The sequence below is a fragment of the Centroberyx affinis genome, unplaced genomic scaffold (genome assembly GCF_046629955.1).
Source record: "Centroberyx affinis isolate AG114_WGS23_722 - 3 ecotype Tasmania unplaced genomic scaffold, CSIRO-AGI_Caff_v1 ptg001915l_1, whole genome shotgun sequence".
Classification (NCBI taxonomy): domain Eukaryota; kingdom Metazoa; phylum Chordata; class Actinopteri; order Beryciformes; family Berycidae; genus Centroberyx; species Centroberyx affinis.
The window spans coordinates 75542-102706 of NW_027280278.1; the positions used below are offsets into that span (position 1 = coordinate 75542).

The 27165-nt window shown below is 43.5% G+C and overlaps 2 protein-coding genes across 3 annotated transcripts in view; both read right to left on the minus strand.

Moving 5' to 3' along the window:
• The window catches only part of skib (v-ski avian sarcoma viral oncogene homolog b), a 29675-nt gene extending 14474 nt beyond the window's left edge, over positions 1 to 15201 (minus strand). The window contains exon 1 of the mRNA XM_071530343.1: positions 13936 to 15201. Within this exon, the coding sequence (XP_071386444.1) occupies positions 13936 to 14832 (897 nt within the window). The 5' untranslated portion in view covers positions 14833 to 15201. The remainder of the gene's footprint in view (positions 1 to 13935) is intronic.
• Positions 15202 to 16079: 878 nt separating this feature from the next.
• Positions 16080 to 24240, minus strand: tmem51b (transmembrane protein 51b). Of its 2 annotated transcripts, none has more exons than XM_071530347.1 (3): positions 24011 to 24240; positions 19019 to 19451; positions 16080 to 18558 (listed from the first exon to the last, which is right to left on the minus strand). In XM_071530347.1, exons 2-3 carry the CDS (start codon positions 19435 to 19437, stop codon positions 18072 to 18074), a joined length of 906 nt encoding a protein of 301 aa, XP_071386448.1. In that variant the 5' UTR covers positions 19438 to 19451; positions 24011 to 24240; the 3' UTR covers positions 16080 to 18071. The 2 variants fall into 2 exon arrangements, with proteins under 2 accessions (XP_071386448.1, XP_071386447.1); XM_071530346.1 differs by having other exon boundaries at positions 16081 to 18558; positions 19019 to 19439.
• Between the last annotated feature and the right edge of the window lie 2925 nt (positions 24241 to 27165).

Consider the following 27165-nt stretch of genomic DNA (forward strand, 5'->3'; position numbering starts at 1 on the left):
TGTCTGCTAAACTGTAACTTAAGACAACAGTATGCTGGGCTGGAGTTTCAGCTGCTGTCGAGCAGCTGTAAGGCAGTTAGCGTGTGTGGTTGCTCTCAGTCTTACAAGCCTTTCAGAGACTTTACCCTTGCAAAAACATGGAATCAAACAAAATTATCCTTTATTTGTTGCATGTAAGGTCATTGCAAAGGGCATGGTAGGCTGCCAACTTTTCTCTTTCTCTCTCTCTCGCTCTCCCTGTCTACCTCGTAGTGAGCAAAGAGGAGTATGCCACAGGGAGGGGAGGCCCTACACAGGAACTCAATAATAACTTTCAGCAGTCTAGCCAGGAGGCTGGAAGCCCAGACTGCGGCTGTTCCCTCCTGTCCTCATTCCTCCCTCTGCACAGCCCCACGCTCCTCCCTTCACCCTCCTCCTCCTGGCCTGTGTCTGCTCCACAGGACTGATGCATTCTGCAGACAGGCCAGCGCTCTTAAAGAGACACAGGCCACATTTTTATCCCCTGAATCACTGCAGTGGACGGAACCACTAACTGAGAGCAGAGTCCCTTATTTCCAGCCTCTCAATCAAGGGCTGGTGCTTTTCTTTTTTTTTTTTCACCCCTTTTCTTAAAGCTCAAGACTTTGACATGACACAAAACGTGAGGGAATAAACAGACTGAACTATGTTGAGAGGCTCTCAGTGGATCTCGGGCTGAATTCTTTCACTGTGGCAGCCTGTGAAGGAGCCTTTGATGCTTTCTCTAAAAAGCAGGAGAGGGGCTTGTCAAGTGCAATCAGTGGTCTTGGCCATGAAAGTATATTTGATACCATTATCATGATAATTATTGGGGACACTCCAATAAACCTAATAAGAGGGACTTTGGAACAAAAGTGCCACCGCTGTGGGTACTGCTATGTAGATTTTCCCATTCATAACAAAGACTACACTCTGGTGCCTGCCTTAGCGGCAAAGCATAGAGACATACAGCACCAGTTTCAGTTCAGTGAGTACAGTATGCACTTATATTGGTTTCCATCAGTAAAAGAAGTCAAAATGTTGTTAAAATGTTGATAAATCTCACAGGTACTGAAGTGAGAAAGCAGCACACAGCACAAATCATAACTTCTTAAGACATTACGGCTGGTTTTCAGCCCTACTAGATGAGAGAAAATCATTACCTTCAAGTTTTACCCTCCTCTCATATGAATTAACTGGTTGGACACAGCATAAGTCGCCTAAACAGTGTGTGACTGAGTGGAGCCATGTTGAGCTGTATACCACAGCGAGGAAACGATTAAAAATTTAATAGGGTTGAGTGACACAGAAACCTACAAGGGCGTGCCTGCCAAACACGCTCTCATTCTTTTGCTGTCAGCACTTTTCTTCTCTGGATAATACAAACTGTGTGAGAAGGCAAGGGCCTGGAAATCCAACCCAAGACAGACCAGAGAAAGAGGTCAATATGACTAATTCATATAACATACATGTTAACTTCCCCTTTTTTTTAGGGAGGGGGTGGCATATTGGAATGGTATACACAACTAATATATGTACATATAGGAGGCTTGATCAGCGTAGAGGGATTTCACAAGGTATAATAATAAATGTCTTGAGCTGAACTGAAAGCGCCATGCCCTGTAATATTTAAATGTCTTGAAGGGGCTAAAGGGTTAACACATCTCAGCTGCAGCATTACAAAAGATGAAATCTCTATGGGAGGTATCAGTGCCAGAGTCAGCAAAGCAGCGCAGTCCTCTGCAATGATAACCCCATTCTGGAAAACCAATAAGCCGAGCATCCAGCTTCAGATGGGCCAGAGAGCTCCAGTTCAGGCTCTTAAAGCTGGGAAAGAGCCATCCGGCAGCATATTACTGGGACTCCAGTGTCCTCCTTGCTGAAATCTCCATGAGAATCTTACTGGCCTGCAAGTCCAGTATTTTCATGGCTTAACAGCATTGTTATTCCCACTTAAGTCAGATGTGCAAATAAAATAGAGCCATCTGACTGTAAGACTGTGTCTGGATAAAGGGTAAGCCTAGATCTGGAGTCCTACAAAACAACTAACTGTTCGTTACTCGGTGGTGTGTAGAGAGCTTTGAGAGGGTGACGCATACCCAAACAACACCAAGCCATTGAATCACCGGTGTTTACGCAGCCACATAATTCTGCACCATCTGTGGGACTCAGGTCTGATGTTCTGCATGGCATAACAAGCTGATGGCAATGCCATAACAAGAGAGCACACACTCACTGCTACGCTGAGCTGAATTCCACTGAAACACTCTTTAAAAATATAGCACACTCATTAGATCAAAAGAAAAACTCTCAGCCAGAATATATCTTTTGGATAAAAATATTCACAGCAGCAATAACAGTTTCATAGCGACATTCTCTCCTTTTTGCCCTCGAACTCTGAACCAACTGTCACCTCCCTTCACCTTACAAAGCAGATTGTAAGATGAAAAAAAGGCAATGAACTTCTGACCTGTCATTCAGACTGCGGAGGAAGCTTTGCAGCTCGGGGGCAACTAGAGTCCACCATCCACTCTGTCTCTCTTCCCCTCCATGTCTCACCCTACCATCCCATAAACCCCCACTAAAAACCTCCTGCTCCCCTTTTTATGGCTGCCAGATGGCGGGGAGGCCTTCTTGCCTCTGGACTTGCCTCTCCAGTCTAGTAAAACCAGTTGACCTCGGCAACATAAAAACTGCTATTTATGAAAAGGCTTGGAACAAAACACACAAACATCCTGCCACTGAAACAATCAACGCCATCTCATCTCCCAGAGAGCCCTTTTACAAGATGAGAGAGAGAGAGAGAGAGTGAGAGAGAGAGAGAGAGAGAGAGAGAGAGAGAGAGAGAAGAGAGAGAGAGAGAGAGCGGGACAGAGACACACATCACACACATGCAGTGGATATGTACCCCTGCACTGGGGCGGTGCGGTCCAGATGTAGCGACTACACCCAGGTACATTTTTTTTTATGTGAGGGGGTTTTATTTGCGTGCCTTGGGTGTGAGCGCAGGACTTTGGCAGCCTCTAAATTTCTCCCTGAGAAACGGAGAAGCAAAACAAACAGAGCCGTCTGCATTCAGGTTGAAACTGAACCACAGAACCACAGTCTGGCCTGCGGTTCACAACATTCTGTTCCAGCACTGACTTCACCTAAAACAAACACTCTCAAGACCGGTCCACCTCAGCCAGAGGGACAGGAATCTGAGAAAAAAAGTTTAGATCTGAACTCCATTAACAAATCCCTCTCTCATACAGCTATTTCAGTGTCAAGGGCTCCGATCGATGTTTGCACCAAGTGTTCGGTTCAAGTCTTTTCACTCGCCTGCCGCGCGTCGAGTGAGTCCAAGGATTGTGAGTGTGCAGAGTTTAGTGCGGGCCGAGGGGGTTAAAAGGGCACAGATCCCTTCCTTATAAAAGGGCAGTCCAATCAATGGCTTCCTTTTACTGCAAATCAATTTAAGTGATTATCTGCTCTTCCAATAACAACTTTCTTCCCCCTCTGCTCACCTCAGATGCCCCTCCTTTTCCCTACTTTATTTGTTCTACCAGTTGGAATCTACCATTTATGTCCTGCAATTCAACCTGACCTCCAGGCAACCCCTGCCATGGCTGCCTAAGCCATTAGGGTAGCTGTGACTCTGGGTTATTAGTGTGATAAAAGTTTACTGTCCCTCCAGCCACTCTGCAAGGCTGCTGTTTAACGCCTCTGAGGAACAAGTCTATGGGACCTTTCACACTGGCCCACGTAGCAGATTGGCCAGAGGGCATTTGGTCAATGGGCCAATACACAAATACAGCTTTGAATTTTTGAGAGTAAGAGTGAAATGTTTAATTCAAACATTTGTGAAAATCGACAGAAGGAGCGACTTAAGAGCAAGTCAGTATGATGAATTAAACTAGAGCATCCCTGTGAGTTGGCTTTGTGGAAATATGTAGACTAGAGGGCTAGGGGTGGTTGTCTGTGCTATGTTTTCTCCTGTGCGGCAGGAGTTGTGGGCAGCCAAGCTAACTGCAGCCTCAGCACTTCTCTCCATATTCTCCAGTTTCAAGCCAAGAGAGAGAACAAAGGCAGAGAGCTAAGCTGCTGCAGAGGTAATGAGGACAGAGGCATGCAGTACACAGGAGTGTGCCCTCAATAATGAGTGCTGCTGCAGTCTATGATGGAGTCCTCTTGGACAGCAGAAATAAAAATCCATGCAGCCATTCCCAACAGCCACTCTGCCTAGTCTACCCAACCCACAAACAGCAGTGAGAACTGACTGACTGACTGCAGCCCATCCCATTTTACACTGCAGCGCTGTCTACCACAAAATGGAAACCACAGTGTGGCTGGAATTTGCTTGGAAACACATCTAGATATTATGTACTAAAATGAGATGCTGAAACTACATTAAAACCATTTACTCCATTGAGATAATTTAACTAACTATACATTATCTTTAGTAGTATGAGAGAATGTTAATTTCACCTTTCAAAAAGGTTGATAGATGGCTTGCACTGTTACAAGTATTGTTGGTAATTTCTTATGTGTAAAGAAATAATACCAGGCAATGTAAAGAAATTCAAATAAGTTTTAAAGCAGTAGCCTATGTGTGTTACTGTAAAAAGTAGCTTATATGACAGACCAGTGAATTCATAAGAAGCTGATAGTGATGATGGACTGACAAGAAATCAACCTACAATGTGCCGGGTGGCAGAGCTGCTGTCGTTGTCCATCAAAGTTGGTGCTGAAGTTGCACAAATGACCTAGGCTTAGATTCAGACAGTGAGAGAGAGAGAGCTGAGGCGCAAGGGCTGGGGAAAGAAGGGCACAGGAGGGTACCGAAGGAAATCCACATTATTGCTAAGGAGAATCCCAATTAAGCTTGAGGACACACCCTCACCATGAGTGTCTGCCAAGGTCTACCCCACTCTCCAGCTCACCAGTTGGAATCAATAATGTGATTAAGAAGGATAGAGGATGTGAAGGGAAGAATTTTTAGAGCAAAAATAAAACCTGGAACTGTGGAAGAAAAACTCTAAAAGTAGAAATGTGTCTTTCCGGATTTGGCATTCATTAGACACATAATATCCTTTTCTAAGCCTAAACAATGCTTGGCTGTTGTTTTTTCGTGTTTTCAAAGTACCAAGAAAGAAATGGGAAAACCACTGTTCAGCTCTCCCCAGTCCTGCTACTCCTGCAGGCTCCATCTCATTACCGATTATGTTTGATATCTTCATATATTGCATCTAAATATGAGCAGATGTATGGCTTTACTCCCACCCATTGAAAATAATGTATTGTAACATCCTACATATTTGAAAAAGTAACTAATTATTTTAGCTGCGTAAGTAACGGGTAAGCATTCTAAGTATTCTAACACATTATTTACCCCAAATGTCTTTAATTTGGAAGTTGGAGTCATTCCATAGAAAGGCTGTTTTGGCAGCTCTTGGCTGTAAAGCTGTGTCAGTGCTGGTCCATGCCAGCCCCACCCCATTAAGGCCGAACCCTGCACATCATGTGTTTCCACTTTACCGATAGGGTGGAAATGACCTCAACGCAGTAAAAGATGACAGGGGTGCTAGCACTGTTCACCAGATGTGAGCGGAGAGAGAGAGAGGAGGAGGAGGAAGGGGAGAGAAAACCATTCGCCTGAAGAATTTACTGCAAACCCCTGAGGAGCCCTGTGATTGAGGGTTCAAGTCGAGCTCCAGAGGTTCCTGGTGTATCTCAGCAGCACTCAGCTTTGGGGAGGACATACCCTGCTGGCCTGGTCAGATACAGAAACACACGTACACACACACACACACGCACAGCCATGCACGCACGCTTACACGCACACATCCAAAACCCCACTGTCATTCCACTGCACCTGCCAGCAACACAAAAGCCACTTCCTCCCACTGTGTCCGGCCAAGCCCCTTTATCCCATTTAGTGCAGCCTGCACCACAACAAAGGCAGAGAAATTAGGGATCTGCGTTGATGATAGGGCGACTAATCCCTTTGGAGGGACTCATTCTAGCAGCAGCCTGTACAGTTCGGCAGCTGAAAGGGGTGAATTAAATATGGACATGCAGAGATGGGCGTCTTTGTGAAGATGAGTTCACCAACAATACCCTGTTATTACCTCTGGAATAATTCATACATTCCATATGGGACACAGGCCTTGGCCACGCTATCATGTCTGCATTTGATTTAATGTGATCGGCTGATACAAGGTCGCAAGTGAATTGATTATCTCCAAAATATCTGTTCGCTTTATGTTATGGTAATGTTTTCCAATAAAAAAATGCTATCTAATCATAATTCTTATTCATTTCCTTACTTAGCAGGCTCTCTTCTCTCTGGTCAAGGGCTTCATCAGATCGTCAAAGGTCACATCACCTTGCAGCGAAACACATACCCCTCACTGTGCAGCAGATTAAGCTGTTGCTGCCAAAAGGAGAGGTGATTACTCAGTTTTTGATGATAATCTGAAAAGCAGCTTGACGTTTTTAAGATGATGTGTGTGCTAAACTCTTCTCTTGACGCGTCCATTCCCTGCTTAAGACACAAGGCTTATAATAGTCTCCTCATTATAGGATAAAGGGCGGGCCTGCACTGCAGCTCTATTTCAGGCCATGGCTGTCTGTGTCTGCGCTCGTTGACTGGCTGGAAATGAAGCCAGACACTTGTCAACGCCACAAGCGCAGGGAGGCAGGCAGCCCTACTGGGCAGCCAACACAGCGCAGTGCAGGGCAACCCTGCAACTATTAGACACCTGCACGGGGGGGCGGGACGCTGATGAGGGAGGGCGTGTCCTCAGCATGTGAGCCACTGTGCCCCATCTGTACGCCTGTCTCTCTAGATGTGGACCCTGCTGTACTGATACAGACAGGGAGAAAGGGGTGGAGCAGGGGGGTGCGACAGTGAGAAGTAAAAGAGCGACGCCTTTGCAGTGATACATATTGCTTTTGAAATAGGGGACTTCCTGTGATAAACAAGAAGAACAAAGTCAAAGAGAAAAAGATTCAACTGACCAGATACTGTTGTGGCAAAGAGTGACCATAACGGATCTTCGGGGGGATTGTAATACTGAATAAATAACTTTGCCCCTCGTTGCAGTAGAGACCGCTAGGACAGCTGTGCTGAATTCATTTGATACGGGTGCCTGCTGACAATGCTGCATTGCCCCGTCTCTGCAAGAAAGCATGTTGAGCTGGGCTGAAGAGCACACAGAGGCTTGCTGCTTTTCACCAACACACAATGGTGGTTCTGCTACAAACCAAAGCTCTGACCCCTGCAAAACCGGCTAGGGGAGACGACCATGTCGGGAGACGGTTGATTCAATGCTCTGCCGGCAGATTGTGAGATGGAAGAGACAGTGCTATTAGATTAGATTTCAGATACAATGACCTAGAGTCAGAGAAGATACATAAGATGATAGGCATCCCTAATAGCACACAACAAAATGGGAGAGAGCATAAAATGAGGATCCCACTCACTTTTTCATTCAGCAGGCTCTTGAAACTAGCCTGGAGATGGAGATGGAGGTTGGTTAGTAGGTCATCCTGACAAACTAGCAACTCGTTTTCTCTCTCTCTCTCTCTCTCTCTCTCTCTCCCTATCCATCTATCTCTCTCTCTATCTATCTATCTATTTATCTTTCTGTTATCAAAGGAACGCAGGCTGAAGATGGATGGCAGGGTTTCATCACTCCAAAATGAGGCACGCAGCCCTCACACCCCTGGAACACTACAGTAGCACATGTGCAGTGTATGTAGGCCAGACTGAATACAGACTGATACAGCATGTGCTCACTACAGTGGAGGTGGAGATCTAAGTATAATGCAGGGTGAGGGGGAGTAGAGCAGGAGATCTCAGCGGAGGAGGGAGGAGAGAGGTCTGTGTGTGTGTCCCACAGGGTTGAGGAGGTGTTAAATGGAGGAGGTGAACGATGGTGGCGGGGCAGAGGAGGTGTCAGACGAGGAGGTCTCAATGATGGAGAGGGAGCTTTATACATTGCTGACCTGTGGGAGAAGTGTGTAATGCAGAGTGGAGGAGGAGGTCTGAGTTGTAGAAAGCAGCAGCAGCAGGAGGAGGAGGAGGAGGAGGAGGAGGAGGAGGAGGAGGGACTCCGAGTCACAGTATGGAGGTCACAATGAAAGAGGATGGGCAGTGAATGGAGGAGGGTGAGGTCTCTGTACTGTAAGAGGTCTATGCTCTGTGAAGTGCGTGTGTGTGTGTGTGTGCGTGCGTGCATGCTCTGGCACGCTTCTCTGAGCCCACCAGCCAGAGAGCACGAAGTTCTTATTTAGCACAGGAAGAGCAGCTCTGCTTAGCAACCACAGCCGCCCTCCAATCACAGGCGTACGGAGGAGACTCCAACTGAGGACGAGTCCTTTCTGAGTGTGAGTGGAGTCTGAAAGAGGCCTCTCAATGTTGAGGTACACACACGTGCTCACACACACAAAATACGTCTGTCAGGCTAACTATTAGTCCAAATTGTGTGAGCTATTATGTCAGCAGCAGGTGAAGGCACATACACACGTACGCGTGCGCACACACACACACACACACACACACACACACACATTCACACCCATCTGTTCCTCTTACAGTATGTCTCTCCTCCATTTCTCTCTCTTCTGAACTAAGCAGAAAGTTCAAAGTTAATCTAAACCATCCTAATCCTAAAATAAATTATGCATATCCCAGAGAGCAAGGAAGTAGTGTAAATCCCTAAAACATTTATTCTCCTTTTCCACAGCCACACGCAGCAATTTGGCACTGCACCAGTTGCAACTGAACTGATAGCAGCCTGATTGTGAACTGCTAGCCATCAAAACTGGAGGCACGTACAAGATTTGGAGCAAATGCTGTCTGAACACTGAGCAGTCTGTTTGGTTTAGCTGCGTGAGCTAATCCTCCTGATAGCTTTGGAGGTGGTTGGTGGGCGGAATGTAGGCGAGAGCAGCATGCCGATTTGTCATATGGCACCAGCAGGGCCTACTTCTGCTCCGGCTGGAGCTCCATTAGCACATTTCCAATGTGGTCTGACAGTTATGCAGCTTATAACTGCAGGTCATGTAAAAAAAAAAAAAAGAGAAAAAAATTACGGGAACAAATATTGCAATATTAATGCTGTTCGTGTCGTTGGCCTCAAAAAGCTCTTCACAAGCACGCTTGAATTGGAATCTGCGATTGCGCCCTTGGTTTCTCTATATAACATATTCTCATTATGTCTAATTCCTGCTCTAATTACAAAATTCCAGAGGGACTGGTAATAAATTGTGAGGATGCTTTGAGTGGGCCAGGGAATGAGGGGAGCACCCATTGTCTGTGGCTGATGTTGTAAACCAACTAACATTCAGTCTGTCTGAGCCCCTCTCTGTTCCTGAAGATGTTGTCCAGAGAAGATGATGGTTTGGATGTGGACTGTGGTCTCTGCATTCCAGGAGTTATGTAGGATTATCAGAGTTTAAACCCCCTGACTGCAGCAGCTTAGTAGCTCAGCCAGCAGCAGATGCAGACTCCAGGATTTCCTGTCTCTACACCAGATGGGCCTGACTCTTAATCACAGAGCTGGAAATCAGGAGGTGATCGAGGAGGAATTGATGATGATTGTGGAATAACACTAACCCAATATAGGCATCTGTTCTGCCACTGACGGATTGACTGACTGGCTTGCTGGCTGCAGTCACAGCCAGAGTTCATCTCCTCCCTCATCTCATCATCGCTGATCAACACTAATCATCCTCTTTCCTCACTGCATTAGTTATACAAGAAGTCTTTCACACAGTAACACTGTATCGTCAAAGTTTCACGAGAAAGGAACAAAATAAAAAGCCCTCCACTTAAAATGGTCAAAAATATTTGAGCAAAATGCTGTATGTGGACAGTCACTATTACAGGCTCCAGTCTGACGTTGAATATATAACCAGGAAGCCACTGACATGGCAAGCGTGGATTTCCCACCCTGGGAGAGGCTGGGGGTTAGAGACCTATCCACACACCACCTAAAGAAACAAGGCATTAACAAAGAGAAATGGCTGCACTTCACAGCCACTGAAAAGCCCGGCCCCCAAACAAAGGAGGCGGCAGGTCTTTAGCACACATCACCCACAACAGAACCCCAGCTGACACCCTTTTAACATGGGGTCACCCCTAGGAGAATGGAGGCCACAACCCCTGGGAGCTCCTGACACCCCTCTCCCCTGACATGCTGTCCCTGCTGCGGCCAAACGCTCCCTCTAACAGTCACTCCAGAGATGAGGTGATGCTCTTCTGGGGGGGCTGGTCAGTGGGGAGCTGGCTGCTGGGGGGAGGGTTTGGGTTTGGGGAGACTGCTTTCAAATGAACGCCAATTCCCAGAGAAGGGTATAGAGGAGAGGACAAAACAAAGACAAAGCAGCAAACTAGCAACACACTGCATTACAGTGCCTGTGCTGCAAGGATTAGAAACACAGAGAAATGTGCTAAATCTGAATCAGTTGTGGCTGACCCGATGTGTATCTGGGTGGTGTGGGTAGGATGGGTCTTGGCTGGCTGGGTCAATGCTGGGAAGACAGGGCCATCAAGGGCCAGAGGGATGCACCATGTCAGCTTTTAGGGCTTCCCAGAGGTCAGCAGACAGATGGGAATGGAAATGAGCCGGCAGTGAGCTCATTTTAATCTGGCCTGCACAGCTGATCCAGTCATTATACATGCCTGCTGACACGCAAACACACTCATATACTCACTATACATGGAAACACATGATACAGGCATACTTGCACACAATCCTGTACAAATACAGATGCATACAGTTACCTGACGGAAAAGAGGGAGAGATGTGTTCATTCATTCATTCATTCATTCACTCACTCACTGTGGTTTACAAAAAACACACAGCCCTTTACACCTTGTCCTGGACACTCAGTTGATTGGTTTGGCCGCAGGTTTGAGGCTAATCTGATAGAGTGAACAGAACAATGGGTTGAGAAATGGCATAAATTGGCCTCACTTGAATGGCTTTAATATCCGTTCCATTAAGGAGGGTCTACATGGGTCTCTGGAGTCCCCTTTTTCTCTCTACTCAGTCAGATGATTGATCGCATTGCTCTCACTTCTTAAGATTTTTTTTCCCTACATTTAATGCTCAGAAGCATTTGACATTGGATGGAAAAAAAACATTTTTGCAATTCCAATCCTCTTTCTTAAAGATTTCCATGCTAATCAGAAAAGTTAACATTTGCATTATTATATGCAAGGTTCAGTACAATTTGGTAACTCATTTGAATTGGATTTAAAATTAAAGGTTACTTAAAATGTATTTTTTGCACTGTGTCGGTATGATAATCATCCAATATCTGTGACTAACATAATGTGGTGGTGTTTTATTTGCATCATGCTGCGTTTGAGAGTAATGTTTATTATCTATCCACTGTATATCCCTCTGTCCTTTATCAGACAGCCATCTGGCCAGTGGACTGGACACAAGGACATTTGATTGGATGGTGTGAAAAGAATGGGGGTAGGCTGGGTCAGTGTCTTTGGGGAGAGGTCAGGGGTCATGGCCCTTTGACAACACATGTCAAGGCCTGGCTCACACACCCTGCATCTTCTGAATGAGAGTCTGCAGCCTCCTCTCGGCAATCTGCCCTCATCTGCACATTAGGCAAGAGCTAAATGACCAAATGCTGGATTTGATGCAAAACAGACACAATGGTTCACTGGTCTCATTCCCCCTCTGATCCAGCTTCTGCTTTTGTAAGCAGGCTGCAAAAAGTAAGAAAACACTTGCATGATTTTGTTTAACTAGGTAGATCATAGTAGAAGTCATTCTAAATCACCCCAAAATCTCTCCAGCAAACTTCAAACTTTAAAAAGTGTTACCCAAAAAACAAAGCACATGCCCTCCCAACAATAACCCTCTCAACAATTTCCTCTGGCAATCCTGTAACTGTACAGACCACCATGTACATTAGGTGGGAGTCTAGACAGACGATACAGGAGGTAACCTTCGGGGTTCTCTCTTATTAATAAAACACTCTGGCATCAGAGAGAGGCTGAGGCAGACCGATAACATTGAGTTTTTGTTTCATGGGTAAGCTGAGCCAAGGATGGTCTGCTAGCAGGCCTGTCCGGCCTTTCAGCAGCTTGCCCTGTCAGGCTGATGTATGGGAGAGCGCTGGTGTGCGGCTCCCTGAGGACCAGGCCTGTCTGCTAACTGGGACACGACTGACTGAACCACAGCAGACACCCCCCCCACACACACACACGCACACCCCCCGCCCACTCCCTCCGTGATGCTCAGCCCTGTATATATCATACACACTGAAAGACTGTCGGCAGAAGACTCACCATTTTGGAAAATATGCAACACACAGATGATACATCAAGTCCTGCTGACTGCAGTCAGGGAGACGCAAGAAATAAGCCACAGGTGCAAGATTTTTTTTCACAGACAGATATTTCTTCAGGCTACAAAGATTTTGTCTGGTTTCCATGTCCAATTCTCAGCAAAACACTGTATAAATCAACTCTACCTAGAACTGATAGGGAAAAGATGCTTTGAAAGCACTGGTTTCAAAACTACCCAGTGAGAGAATTGTGCAATTATTTGCTACAATCAGGATCTCAACCTGAATATTTCTAAAAGGAAAACTTAAAAGATTAAATCAACAAAATGACCCTATCACTTGATCATTTATATCTACAGCATCATCCATAATAAACCTTCCTCCTATCATTGCTTCACATACATTTTCTAGAAGCAAAATAAATCAAACATCCAAAAAACATTTTCCCAGAGCATTGTTTTTTAATGAGAGTATCAAAAGAGACTGAGGTTTCCCTGTGAGACATCGCCTGGCTCCTGCTCAGACTGGAGCAGCACCATGGTGATACATAGATGTCCAGTCATTAGCAGAGTCCCACACAACAGCTGCTGTGTGACGAAGGAACAGCCACCTCGTCTCCTGGTCCTTTGTCCATACTAAACATCTCTGACCCACGCAAGGAGCCTGTACGGCAACACGCACGCACGCACACACACACACACACACACACACACACACACACACACACACACACGCACAGACGCAAAAACACACACAGACCATATCCTACTCTGACCAGTCACAACCCCTCTTCACACACACATCTCCATATCTCAAACCTCATTAAACTCTTATCCCCTATCCCACCTTGTGGCACCATAATGGGTTCCCCAGCCCCCTCTCCTCTCTCACACTAATAAAATATATCATTGGGGCTCCATTTATCATAATGCAGATGCCCTTGGGTAACCCTGGGGGGGTTCTGGACCAGTGAGATTCACAGGAAATAAGAGGATGGGAGGGATGCTCAGGGGTGATAGCTGATGGTTAGAGGCTTTTGATGTTACCTTTCAAAAATGAACAAGGTGAATGAGGCTTAATGAGGTGTTTCATAGTGCTGGAGCGCGGAGGGAACAGACTCAGAATATGACAGTTGTCCGGAACAGAAAGATGTGATTTGACACAAGTTTTTGATTTGCATTATAATTCTGTTGGGGGTGCTGTTGGTGATGTGGAGGTGTTTTTGCAATCCATTAAGACTGACATCACTTAGAAGATATATAACAAACTGAACAATTTTAATTTAACCTTTACTTTACCATGTAAATCCCACTGAAATTATGAATCTTGTTTCCAAGAGAGACCTGGCCAAGAAAGCAGCATGTGTATCATGCATACTATATCAATCAAAGTAGACAATGACAGGCCTAACGAGAGGGGCCAGCATACTGGCTCCACACCAGGCCCAGAGCCTTCCAAAAATTAATGTCTAATCATGTAGTGGGCCTATTGGGCTCTTGAAATTTCCACTTGAGATACACAATTTTAGCAGAAATTCTATGTCTACTAAAAACAAGCAAACACAAAATGCTGTGCTATTTTTCAAAGCCAATGGCTGATGGTTAGTAGTAGGGTGAGAAAGAACAAACTTACTCTGCATGATTTACTGGATAGCTTTTTCGTCAGATCATATTTTCCTTTTAATTCTTTGAGAAGCTGCTCCAGGTGACTCTTCTCCTCCTTCCCGGTGTAGTCCGGGTCCAAGAGCACATAGGCCCGCCAGTTAGCGGAGTCGAACCCCCAGTGGACTGTCCGGTTCTCAAGTCTCTTGTGACTGTGGACCACAAACTTGTGAGGCGGGTACATGAGTCTGCAGTCCATACACTGGATGCAGGCGGCACTGGGGCTGGTGTACAATTCTGGGACAAACAAACCTTTACACCGGCCAAAGCATTCATGATACACTTTGAAGCTTTTCTCTGTTCGCTCCAACTCCAGGGAGCCTACCAACTCCTTGTTGCAGTGAGGAGGGTAGGTACCACCGTAGATGAGAGCGTTGCAGAGGCGCTCAGCATCCGTCTGAGTGATCAGCCCGCAGGACGGAGCCGAGAAGGGTAGGATACCCACGACTTTGAGGATCTCCAGCTGGTCTGCCGTGCACCGCGAGCAGTAAATGTGCAGGTCGTCGCACACCGAGTTGATCTGCTGAAGGGAGAAATCCCGCAGGACGCTGTTGAGGATCTGCGGCAGGCAGAGCCGTTTCTCCCCGCCGACCACGAAGCATGAGATAGGCTCCCGCTCCAGGACCGTCTCGCACCTCTCCGTGGAGCGGTCGGATGGGATGAAAAGCGGACCGGACATTACCGGGGGTGTCTGGGCGGGTAGGTTGAGCATCATCTCTGCGGATTTTCCATCTTTATTGAAGAGGATATCCTGGTGCCACCGAGCGGAGAACGCCGCCGGTCCGCCGAGAGAGCGCATAGAACTCAAATGAAACTGCTTCAGAGTTTGTTGAAGTCCGGGATGGGGCTGAAAGCTCGTACCCTCCATGTTTTCACCAGTTAGAAAAGAGAGTTCAAAACTCAAAATGAGAGCTCGAAATGACTTATCCTATCAGATGTCCTCAGCATCCGGCAATACACCCAATAAAGCGTCCAATGAAGCGCATTTCCATGTCACCGGAGAAGGTTCCCAATGCGTCCATTCAGAAAATTGAACACTGTTGAATTCATGGAGACTGTTCTTGTAAACAGACACGATTAAAGTCGACAACTCCTTGACTCAAAACTCGTAGGCGAGTAATATCCAACGCACAACCACTGGGTACTATGTTTCAATGCGCTCTGCTGCGGTTTTACGCACTCCTAATGTGCGCCCGAAATATGCCTCGTCTGCGCAGTCTGGCGTACTCTCACTGTCTGTCTCCCTCCCTCTCTCGATGTGTGAGTCTCTCTCTCTCTCTCTCTCTCTCTCTCTCTCTCTCTCTCTCTCTCTCGCCCTCTCTGTTTGTTTGTGTCTGGTTCAGTCATTGAATCCCAGCCAGGAATGTGACTGACTCCCCGGGCTGGCTCTTCCCTCAGCTAGTCATTCCTCCCTCTGCTACATGGCAGCTGCAAAAAGAAAAAAAAAAAATCCTTCTGAGCTGAAACAAGATGAAATGGGCTAGCAGGGAGCAAGGGTGGAGTTTAAGAGAATATACTTGATTCTGGATAAATACATCCACTCACAAAACATGTTCCTGTAAAATTTTATTAACAGTATTAACATAAAATTCAATACTTCAAAATGTCAAGCAGTGCAGATTTATAATAGTGTCAACATACATTTTTGCTTTTCTTTAATAAAACATTTATCTTGATCATGCAAAATTAAGCCTAGAGTATGTAGGCTATTTGTTTATGAAGGTTAACCTGAAATGAGTGTTTTCTAAAATAAATAAATAAATAAGTAAATAAGTAAATACATACATACATACATACATACATAAAGGGGAAAAAACACTTTTTTTTTTTTTTTTTACTAATAGGCCTACCAAAAGTTACAATAGCCTACTATAAGCTACAACCAAAACTCCAATTTATGAATTGTACTATCCCTTAACCCCCAAATACCAAGCCTTCTTGTAAATGAAATTTGCAAATGTACTTTGTCCACGTTTTAAAGCTGTGTGAATGTAGATAGATAGATAAATAGATAGATAGATAGATATGGAGATAGATAGATAGATAGATAGATAGATAGATAGATAGATAGATAGATAGATAGATATTTGAGTATTTGACTTGATATTTGAGTATATCAAGATAATTTTTTATTAAAATATCAATCTCAAAGCATCAAATGCAGCCTACATTTTTCTTTCCAATACTACAGCTAATAAGAAATAATACAGGTTTAAGCTAGGTATAAGCCAGTCATTTAATTTATAAACAGGCCCATAATTCATCGCTTCTTAGTATTCATATTAGTCCAGATTCACAACACCGCCACAAGCTCATGCATAAAGTACTTTTACATCTCCCTCAGACAGGAAATTATACTTTGCACTTAACCATTATATTCGGTCTAGCCTTCAGGCCTAATTAATTAAGGTTAGCAGAGAAGTTGTTTTGTTCAAAGACACAATAACAGAGGAGCAAAGATCACTGGAGAGCTGTGGATTTCCTCTACGGTCTGTTGCTTTTATCCACCACTGGAGGGTGCTGAACAGTAATGAATGAGTGTTGAGATGACGACCAAAAACTACAACTGCTTCACCTCAAAGTAAAGTATTTAATTACGGTAAACCAAATGATGATGGCAACTGGCGATGCGGAAGTAGAAAGATGAGAAGAGGCTTACTGTTATATTAGTTTGCCCTAGTAACACAACAATGACAAAGCAAACATCTACAATTACATTTTATTAATCGCACATACAAGAGAATATTTATCTCTTTCAAAATAAATACACTGGCATCAACTAACAGCATGCAATTAAAACAATCAACAGAAATGGAACAATGACTTTTTTTGGTGGGTTAGAGTCAAAGCAAGCACTTTGAGTAGAGATGGTTGACACTCAGGCTTGTGGTTTCCTTTGTATTCAGTATGTTTTCACATTCACTCAGTATGAACGGTCTCTTAAGTTGCTAAAATAAAGATGATGGCAAGAAGGAGAAATAAAAGTTACAAGCAGAACTAATTTTCATCAACATTTTGCAACGAAAATATAGATCTCAACATGATCCTAATTAAAATACTAAAACAATATTTATTCACCAGTATTTTACAAATATTACAGCATATAAGGTCATTAAACATCTACGTCTTTTGAGGTGCATGTTACCAGAAACACCACATAAGTCCTAATGTCACATCCAATACCAGAATGTACAACGGTTTACATCTAGTGTCACTATTCCATCTCGTGTATTTAGGTAGATTATAATTTTTTCCCAGCATTTCCCCTTTTTGACAATTCATATTACACATTATTCAGATACCATTTTTCATTGCCTGTTAATATCCGTCAATAAAGATAACTGGTAACAGCTTCTTAAAGCAGAAAGATAAAAAAACAACAACATAGAAAAAGCAGACAGACATTCACAAACCAACAGCTCTAAGAATTCATAAATCCTAGGCCTCAGTGCATCTTCAGAGCTATAAAACATAAAAAGGTTGTATATCTGTTGCTTAGATGCTTATACTACTGAGAGGTTTCCCAGGTAATTGGTATCCCTTTTTCCCTTGAATCACCACACACAGCATCAAAGATATTGTCAGGATTCACAACCAATCAGTATCAACATATAGTAATTTTAATAACAACATTAATCATTTGCTAGTGAGGTGAAAAAAATATATTTCGAGTAACTAGGGAAGACAATATTGCATACATTATATTTGACTGCTAAATAAAACCAAATGGCTGTGCTATCTTGGCTTGTCACGATTGACATGACTTATGACATGATGTAAAAAAACAACATATATATATCATCCCAAGTGTGACAGCTGATCATAAAGTCACACAGATCTAAACAGAGTGTAGTGCAGAGGGTAAACAGAATAATAATAAATATGCCAATCCATATGCTTCATCAATAAAGAACAAGAGAAAATCTTGTAATTCTAATTTCAGAGTGTTTCGCTGTGCCAGTATATGAGTCACAGCTAGACCCATGCTGCTACCCTAGTTAATACCAACCTTGAAAATGGGTTTTCAGAAATGTCAGTCCATCTGACCCAGTGAAATTTTTATTAATCACACGCAGGGACATACTCTGAGATATAAGGGGGGAGGCGCTATCCTAATTCAGGCATCTTATCGTCATACTGCGGCGGTGGAGTAATTGGTTCAATGGTCACTGGATTCTGTGTGGGGCTGCGGATGTGGAGGCGGAAGTCCCTCAGGTGCAGTTTGTCTGACTTGATCCTCCGCACCCGGAGCGGCCGCAGTATACGGCTGGCCCGGCTGCTGCTGCGGGTGGGCGGGTTGGGGTTGGCTGCGGGTCCAGGGTCGGCCTGGGGCTCGGCCTGGGGCTCGGCAGCAGACGGCGCGGCAGCGGGAGTGGGAGCGGTGGTGGTGGCGGTGGTGGGGTCACTAGGCGGGGCTTCCTCCGCCGGGCTGTTACTGGGCTCTGCTCCCTCATTTTCCACGGCAGCAATGATGTCCTCATAGGACGGCAGTTGGGAGGTGCTTTGGCGCAGGTTGCTCTGGCGGACGGGATAATCACCACTGCCGACGACCTCCTCGTAGCTGGGTACGGTGTATGTAGGTTGATCCTCACCTCTGGAAAAGGACACGAGATTACGTTCGGTGAGAGAGCACCAAATAAAACAAGCTTCACAACCATAAGTACGAGTAAATAATCATAACAGTATTAGAACTACTATAATAGAAATAGAAATTCCAGAATGTCTCCAGACCTTCTTTTCTTAGCTGGAGTTGATGATTTTGCTTTATGATTGCTATGATGCAGGCTATTAGTGTCTGGGCAGCAAGACCGCATCAGGCCACATTATTGTATAGCTGAAGATTATTCTTCAGAAAAACAAATATGTTTATATTTCATAAATATGTGAAATGACACTTGGTCTACAACTATATTAGTCTTTTCCCCATATTTTTGTAGAATTTTGTTCCAATTCCATAACTTTTCAAGACCTGGATAAGAATACTGAAAGTTGACAAGATCTTAACATCAAAGTACATCAATGTACCATGATGTCACTTGAAAGTCAGCACTCACGTTGTTTCCTGCTCCCCACCCGCATGATCCATGAAGGGGACTCCCACTGCCACTGGCTGTCTGCTTCTGTCTTGTGCTCTGCGCTTATTTCTCACCCCTAGGCAAATGGCCAAGAGCAGCATCGCTGTCCCGACCCCGACCAGCACCAAGGCCACCGATGATGAGGACTTTATACCGTCCTCTTCCTCATTGCTCCCTGGCACCAGGGTGCTGGAGTTTCCTGCTGCAGTTGTAGTGTTCTCTGAAGCCTCTCCGTCCAGCGGTATCACAGTCCACACTATCATGACAATACCCAGGGCGATGAGTCCGACTGCCAGGGCGCACAGGGCATAATGGGCGCCTGAGCTGCTGCCCCCTGAGTTGGAGGACCTGCTGGGAGGGCGATCACCGCCCCCACAAAGACCCCGACTGGAACACATCCCTGAAGGACAAACTGCAAGTAAGATGAGCAGCAATACAGTGAAAAGAGACAAGAAGGGAGGAGGGAGGGGGGGGGGGGGGGATCGTTGCCTGGCCTATAATGTGGAAGTAACATTAATAACTCATGACATTTACACAGCAACATCAACAGAATCCACCTGGCAAGGTGCTATAATATAGATTAAACGAGTACTTTCAGCCATGCAGCCTGACTGGGAAAAGATGTGCTCCAGCCATGCTGTTAATTCCCATTAAGCACACCGGTCGTGCTTTACTGGTTGCTATGCCAACTCTTGTGGTAACCAGGGAGCTCATTAGCAATCTTTTTCTTTTTTATTCTTATGATTATATACCTCTTTGAAGATTCTTTTTGTCCAATACACATGCTGATATCTGTTGTATAAAAGTTATACTACACTTGAGAACGGGTACAAAGGTTATGCCATTACTGCTATAGTAAATGTAATGACAATGAAAACCTTCCTGGTACAGAGCTAATGATATTTAGAGGAACTTCAGAGGAGGCTACATTAATCTTTGTTTGGGTTGCCCAGTCAGTAAAATTGTATCATCTTAAAGCTGATTACTGTAACCAGCATTCATGCAGCATCTTTAGGATTGTACCAGCTACTATAACAACATGAATCTGACTCACCTAAACTGTAAAGGTGTAAGAACTGCAACAAGATAATTTCAGTGCAACATAATATTTATAAAATAAAAAATACCCAGGAAATTCCAAAGCCAGGCAGTCTTTGTGAATGACAGTTTGTTAAATGATGGCTTCTATCATTAAATTAAAATATTTAAAAGATTAAAATAGAAAAAAAGCGATTACTGTTTGGATTGCCACAGCATTGAGAGAACAGGTAATGATAAATTGTAAATGTCAAGCGTAGTGGAAGGCCTGTACAAGTCCTGACATGAAACACGAACTGGAGAGACAGTTTCATTGAAAGGAATGATTCATACGCAAAGAATGGTGTGACACAAAACTATGGTATTAGGGAGCATGACTGTAGTTAAAATATTACTCTGGCAGCCATGAGACATGAATCTTAAAATCCACAATGCTCTATAAAAGCTGAAAATGTTAGATAAAATTAGGGCCAGACATGTACACACAGTGACCACTTTATTAGGTACACCTAACAGGACACATCTTCCCCCTTTTTCCAGAACAGCCTGAATTCTTCGAAGCACCGATTCAACAACAGGCAGGTCCATGCTGATTGGATAGTGTCACGCAGTTCCTACAGATTCCTACGAACATCCTCGTTCCACCTTGTCCCACAGGTGCTATTGGGAGTAAACTAAAGTCACTGTCATGTTCCTGGAACCATCTTGAGACGATGATGCATTATATTGCTGAAAGTATCCATTTGAAAAAGGGTAGACTGTGGCCATAAAGTGACACACCCGGTCAACAGTGTTCAGGTATGGTGTCACATTCAAACAATGCTCATTTGTTACTACTAAGGGGCCTAATGTGGGCCAAAATAAACATTCCCCACACCATTACACCCCCACCAGCAGCCTGTACTGTTGACACCAGACAGGATGGATCCATAGATTCATGCTGTTTACACTAAATTCTGTCTCTGCAATCAACATGTCATAACAGAAACTGAGATCTGTTGGACCGGACAGCATTTCTCCACTCTTCAATCATCCAATTTTGGTGATCCTGTTCCCACTTCAGCTTTATCCTCTTGTTCTTAGCTGACAGGAGTGGCAGCCGGTTCGGTCTTCTGCCGCTGTCGCCCATCTGCTTCAATGCTTGACGAGTTGTGTGTTCTGCGATGCCCTTCTGCACATCGCTGCTGAACTAAGCTGTTATTTGCATACTTGTGATCCGCCTGTTAGCTTGAAAGAATGAGTCTTGCCATTCCCCTCTGATCCCTCCCAGCGACAAGGCGTTTTTACCCACAGGTCGGCAGCTGACTGGATGCGTTTTTTAGTTTATCGCATGATTCACTGTCAAGAATGAGCAGTTAGCATTAAATGAGAAGTTGACTTAATACAGTGGTCAGTGAGTGTATACTGTAGCCAGAATTCAATATTGGCCCAATGTCCTCACCAGCAAAGCATGACAGTTTATAGCTTATGACCATGAATGTTATATTGCAATGCCAACTGATTGTATCTTTTTGTTGTCACAATTTGGCATATAAACCTAAGATGGAGTCACCATTACCTCAAAATGACTTTTATGCTACAACAAAAGATTTATGCAGTAGATCCTAGCTTTGATCATAACAAGGATCAATATCGTATCGGTCAGGCTCTCGTTAAAATCAGCTGTACTACAAAGCAGGAACTAATGCCAAACTGTCAAACCTGGATACAAAGAAACAGCCAAATGTTACACAATACTCCTCTGGGGAAAGGCAAGTTGTAAAGTTGTAAAGACTACAACTGGTATCATGTTTGCCTTCACATCCTGAATATCCATGTAGTTCACACTGCACAAACATGTTAACAGGAGACGCAGACAACTGAAAAAACAGCAAGCTCATTGTTGCGTTCGTGTTCTAAGACAACTTTGCTTTCCGCCACTTCTTTTCTTGACAGTTTTACATCCAGAGTACTGTGGGAATCCAGACTTGAGGGCAAATATCTGACCTAGATTATAAATGACCTAAACTGCTCATGACTACACAGACTGATAGAGGGAAACACAAGCAACATGTTCAAACAAAACATGAACCTGTTGGTTGAGTCCTTTTTTACCCCTACAAAATTAAGAGGTAGAAAATATTTTTGTTGTTTGTCATTCAAGCTGCTATAAAAAATAAACTTCTACATAATAAAGGAGCACTAAAAACAGTCTATTATGTCATTGGGCCATGAGCCATCAAACTCCTTCAGTGTGCCTTAGCATATAAATGTATTGAACTCTACTCTCACCATTCTTCATTGAGATATTCCATCCTTTGGTGTTTTGGTAATGGAGATGGAAATGTATCTCAAGCATCACAACAAAATCTCTTATAAGTGGTCAACTGTATTGAGATCTGATGATGGAGATAGTCATGGTGTATTGTTAACATTTTCCATGCTCATAAAACAGCTCAGTGACACTCGTGTCCTGTGGTTTGGAGGTATTGTCATCTGGATGAAAGTGAAGGATGAATGAACCCATACCCTGTCAAAGAAAGACAGAAAAACAACACGCACTACCATAACAGAGCCACCTGAACAATGTCTCATACTGTATAATGTGTATACCTTATTTACTCAAGTGTTTCCTTTGACAGCCACCTGTAAGCCACTTGAAACCACTCGCATCCATCATTAGCTATACAACATCTGCTGCTGGTGATGCCGGCTCTATTCTCAGGGCAGGATGAACAAACACAGAACCGGTCTTGACAGGTGAACTGAAGTAATTTAAAAATATGATTAAAAACAGCGTCTCTCTATCCTGGTCCTATAGGGACCTGCATTATAGCTGGTTTTCTATCCTGCCAGCTAGCTAGGTGCGTTCACCTTGCATCTCAGGTGTAAATCAGTCCTTGATTAGATGGCTAGATGAAAACCAGCAGGGCTCTGGGTCCTGAGGAGGACCAGGATTGAGAGCCACTGCTTTAAAGCATGTCAGCATTGTGGATCAATGCCATCATTATTCCAGCCCATCCCACTGCACACCCTGCATTTCTGGTTCAATCGTCTTGTTTGAAACAGAAATGATGGGATGGGCGGGGAGGACTGAGTGATATTAATCAAGGACTCTGACATGCTCTATGCACATGGTTTAAAGAAGCTGGAAAAGATAGGATGTATTGTCTGGCTGAAAGACACTAAGGCCTTGTACAGTATTGTGCCTTTTCTGAGAGCTCCTTTATTGCTCTTAACTTGACATAAAATGTCTCACTTAGGCCTAGTGAAGGTAAAACTACAGCAAATATTGGGAAACTTTTAGTGACTTTTTCCTCAAATGTTGGGCCTTTCTGTATTCTGTACAGGCCTGCTAGTGTGCGTGCACGTATTCATAGTATTCTGTTACATCACCACACGGCCATCTTTGTACGAAAATAACAGGTGAATGTAATAAATGAACAGGTGATACAGCCAGCCAATGAGCTGTGTAGCTATATGATAAAGCACCATATTGGTAGGAAATGCATGTGACAGCGTGGGGATACTATGAATACGTTGTGCTCTCTTCAACATCATAAAACATACGAAAGCAATGCAGCCTCTGGTGAATATAATTACTGTTTGTGTGTTGCACTTAATTCCAAACCATTGAAACATTATTTCCGCACAAAAAAAGTCATTAAAAAGTGTGTCAGGCTTTCCGTCCTCTAGCCAGTATGCTGCCAGCGCTTTCATTGTTTGTAGAGTAGGAAGGGACCTCAGAGGGAGGAACTGTCCCTTCAAAGGACGGAGGCACAATGTGCTACAACTCCCAGACCTGCCCACAGCACTGGTTCAAATATACATATTGAGAGAGTGTATTACAGTACAGAGAGAGTATTACAGCCCACCTCTGAACTTTGGCTAAACTCATTTATTACCATTAACTCCTCTGTATAAAATGTTAAGGTGCTCTCGGAGAGGCCTTACCTTTTCACCGCTCAACGCCCAAGGACTTCCCTCTTCATCGATGTGCTACCTGAATCACGCAGGTGTTTTCAGGAAGATCAGAAAGAAGAAGGAGCCGAAACATAGACGCTGCTGACAACCGGCAATCTCCCCGACAGGCGTCCACAGGGCCTTTTAAATCACAGTACTGTATTATTTCCCACAATGTTTACCGCTATAGGTGGCATACAGCCTAATAGAGAGGAACTTTGTCCAGATTCCAGCCGGAGTGAAACCTCCCCTCCTGCGGTTGTAAATAAATTGTTTCCCGCTTGGTCCTAGCGCTGCTCTGGTTTCTCAGGGGACAACTGACACCCAGCAACAGAGTTGTTGAAAGTACAATAATAATCATTGAAAATCATTCATTATATTATACCGTGAATTTCAATTGGCCATAAAAGCGGACGATTAAAGTCCTTAATAGATGCAGTTTTCAGTTTTTAATCTAAACATCTTTATTTGTTCAGCACCTGTCCTACACACACACACACACACACACACACACACACACACACACACACACACACACACACACACACACACAAACAAACAAACACACATACTGAATGAATAAAGCCTTTATTTACAGCAGTTTCAAACATGAATGTTTTCAGACATATGATGTCACAAATGGTACATAATTCTGCTTCTGAAACTGTAATAGGAAAACACTTTATTTATTTATTTAATTATTCATTTATGTATTCATTCATTTTTAATAAAAACCATCCTCTTGCCAACCTTTTTGTCATTGATTGTGATCTGCACAAGAAGAAACCGACTGTTGTGGCTGTTAAGTTTTAGTCCAAAGTTAAAAAACTTTAATTCACTATAGCAGGGCGGTTACTGAGATGCCAGTAATTTTACGAAGTGCACTTTCTGTCACCACTTATTTTGATTTTCAATGAAAACGTGCAAGTGTTGTAGTTGATCTATCTTTCTGCTTCTGATGTCAGACAACTGCACCACCATACAAAAGTCACTTGATTTGGAGTCACAAAATGCTAACAGGTCAGGAATTATGTTGCCTAATTGTGAAGTCAAAAAAACAAACAAAACAAAAACAAGCCAGTAAGCTAATAGGCTAGTTACCCCCCTAACATTCTACAAGTCTGTTTTGGAAATGCCAAATAGTTGTTCTGTTCTGCAAATAGCCTACACACAACTCTCCAAAAACAGCCTGGGAAAATATACTGTATATTTAAGTCTCAACAACCAACTTTTCTAAGTTAGCAAGTTGGCATTGATTTGAATGGCCATGCATTTGTTCTGAAAAATAGCAGTAATATATCTGACAGAAGACAAGACAAAGATGTCATATTTAATGTTTGAGTACATTAAAAGTTCTGACAGCTTAGTAGGAAGAGACAGAAAATGACAACTTTAATACTGGCTAATAAGGAATCCCCTCCTTTTCTGTCTGTGCAAGTTTGAACTGGTCTAATCTTCCCGCTTACAGGTTATTTGTGTTGGGGACTGGAGACGCCCTTAGAGTGGCTGACAAACCTGTTTTGTACTGGCTGAGTTTACCTGCAGGGTCTTAGCTGCACACACTATGGTTCTAGTTCCAGTTGTGAAATTTCATGAGCATTTCGCGCTCATTACAGCAAACTCTGTACAACTGTGTGTTACAAAACATGATCAAACTGTACAAAAATACTCCATTCTGACCACTGGATCAATATCACCATCTAAGTGATAGTGTTGCATTTTTTGTCCATCCAGTGTAAATAAAGTAAAAGTGGAGAACATTTCTTTAAAAGTAAAACATTATCACTTTGAAAAAGAAATCCAATATTCATCTATATATTTTATCTACTTATTACCTAGAATGATTTGTTTAGTAAGTAAAGTTTTTTAACATTCACATTCCAATGCGATGTAATTAAACAAAACAACAACTCAGTGTTAACTGAACATAACATTGATAAAAAGGTGGACTGTTAAGGTGATTGAAAATACAGTACCAGCATTAAAGGTCCAGTACAACGAGAATTGCATTTCTCAATTTCATGGTGTCATTTAACAAAGGACTTGTTAATACAAAGTTACCCAAATTATTATAACTGTCAGTTTTGTGGAAACGCCCTTTGAAAAAGTCTGGTTTCTCCCTCTGGTTTGCAACCGAATCAGAATTCAAATCTACTTTCTGGTGTAAATGATGTCACCTACACCCAGACTTTAATGAATGCAATGATTTCAACTCAGGAAAAGTTTGATGTTGATTTCTAATACAATGAGCATCATTTTGTTTCGTTTTTGGTGGTTAGATGGTACAAAGCTTGTCGGACTGAGAGAGAGTCTAACCTTCCCTATGATCGTGCCTCCACTGCATGCCGATATTTCTGTTTGGAGGCAAGGAGATTTTGGCTAGTTTGGCAAGTAGCTGGCTGGCTATTGTCTGACAGACGATGGGACACCTTATTAACAATGGATACTGTCGACCAATTAATTACAACTTGGGTGACGGTGACATCATTTACACCAGGAAGTATATTGGAATTCTAAATCTATTTGAGTCATGAAATTGAGAAATGCAATTCCCATTGCACTAGACCTTTAAAGATTGTCCTGCATCCGTGCTAGAGTTTGCAGTTGCAAAAATTAAAATAAACTACATGCTTTGCACCTCTTGGCTACATTTGTGCCATTTCACTGAAGACAAAGCTCTTCCATGGTAGAGAAGTACGTCTGAGGGTTGAAGGAGGTGGAGGACATCTGCAACTGATTTGATCTGCAAATCTCTGGCCAACATCCCTCCCATGCATGGAGAGGTGGCGGCTAAACTTGAGGTACATGAAACAGAGTTCAAACATCAAAGACTCCAGATCAGCTCAGCAGAGTAACAGCTGATATGTATCGCTATGGTGAAAGCTCTTCATACTCACTTTTTGCAAGACCTCCAGCAAAATTATTATGGGGCTTATATGTGCAACATCATGGTATATTACAGAGAAAATCAGCTGACAGATGTTGAAAAAATGTTAACAGAGTGCTGTAAAGATAATATAAATATGATACAAGGACCTATTTAAAATAAGGCATCAAAGGAGAATAGCACTAAATTTCATTTTTTAATAGGTTATTCTTAGGCCTTCTTGTCTATTATGTCAGTATGATTTTCTAGAACTCAGCTT

Excerpts from the sequence above, each read along its gene's own strand:
- tmem51b (XM_071530347.1), bottom strand. The coding sequence starts at position 19,437 with ATGTGTTCCAGTCGGGGTCTTTGTGGGGGCGGTGATCGCCCTCCCAGC. Across the intron at positions 18,559-19,018 it reads GGTGGGGAGCAGGAAACAAC|AGGTGAGGATCAACCTACAT; the intron begins GTGAGTGCTGAC and ends GTCCTTTTCCAG.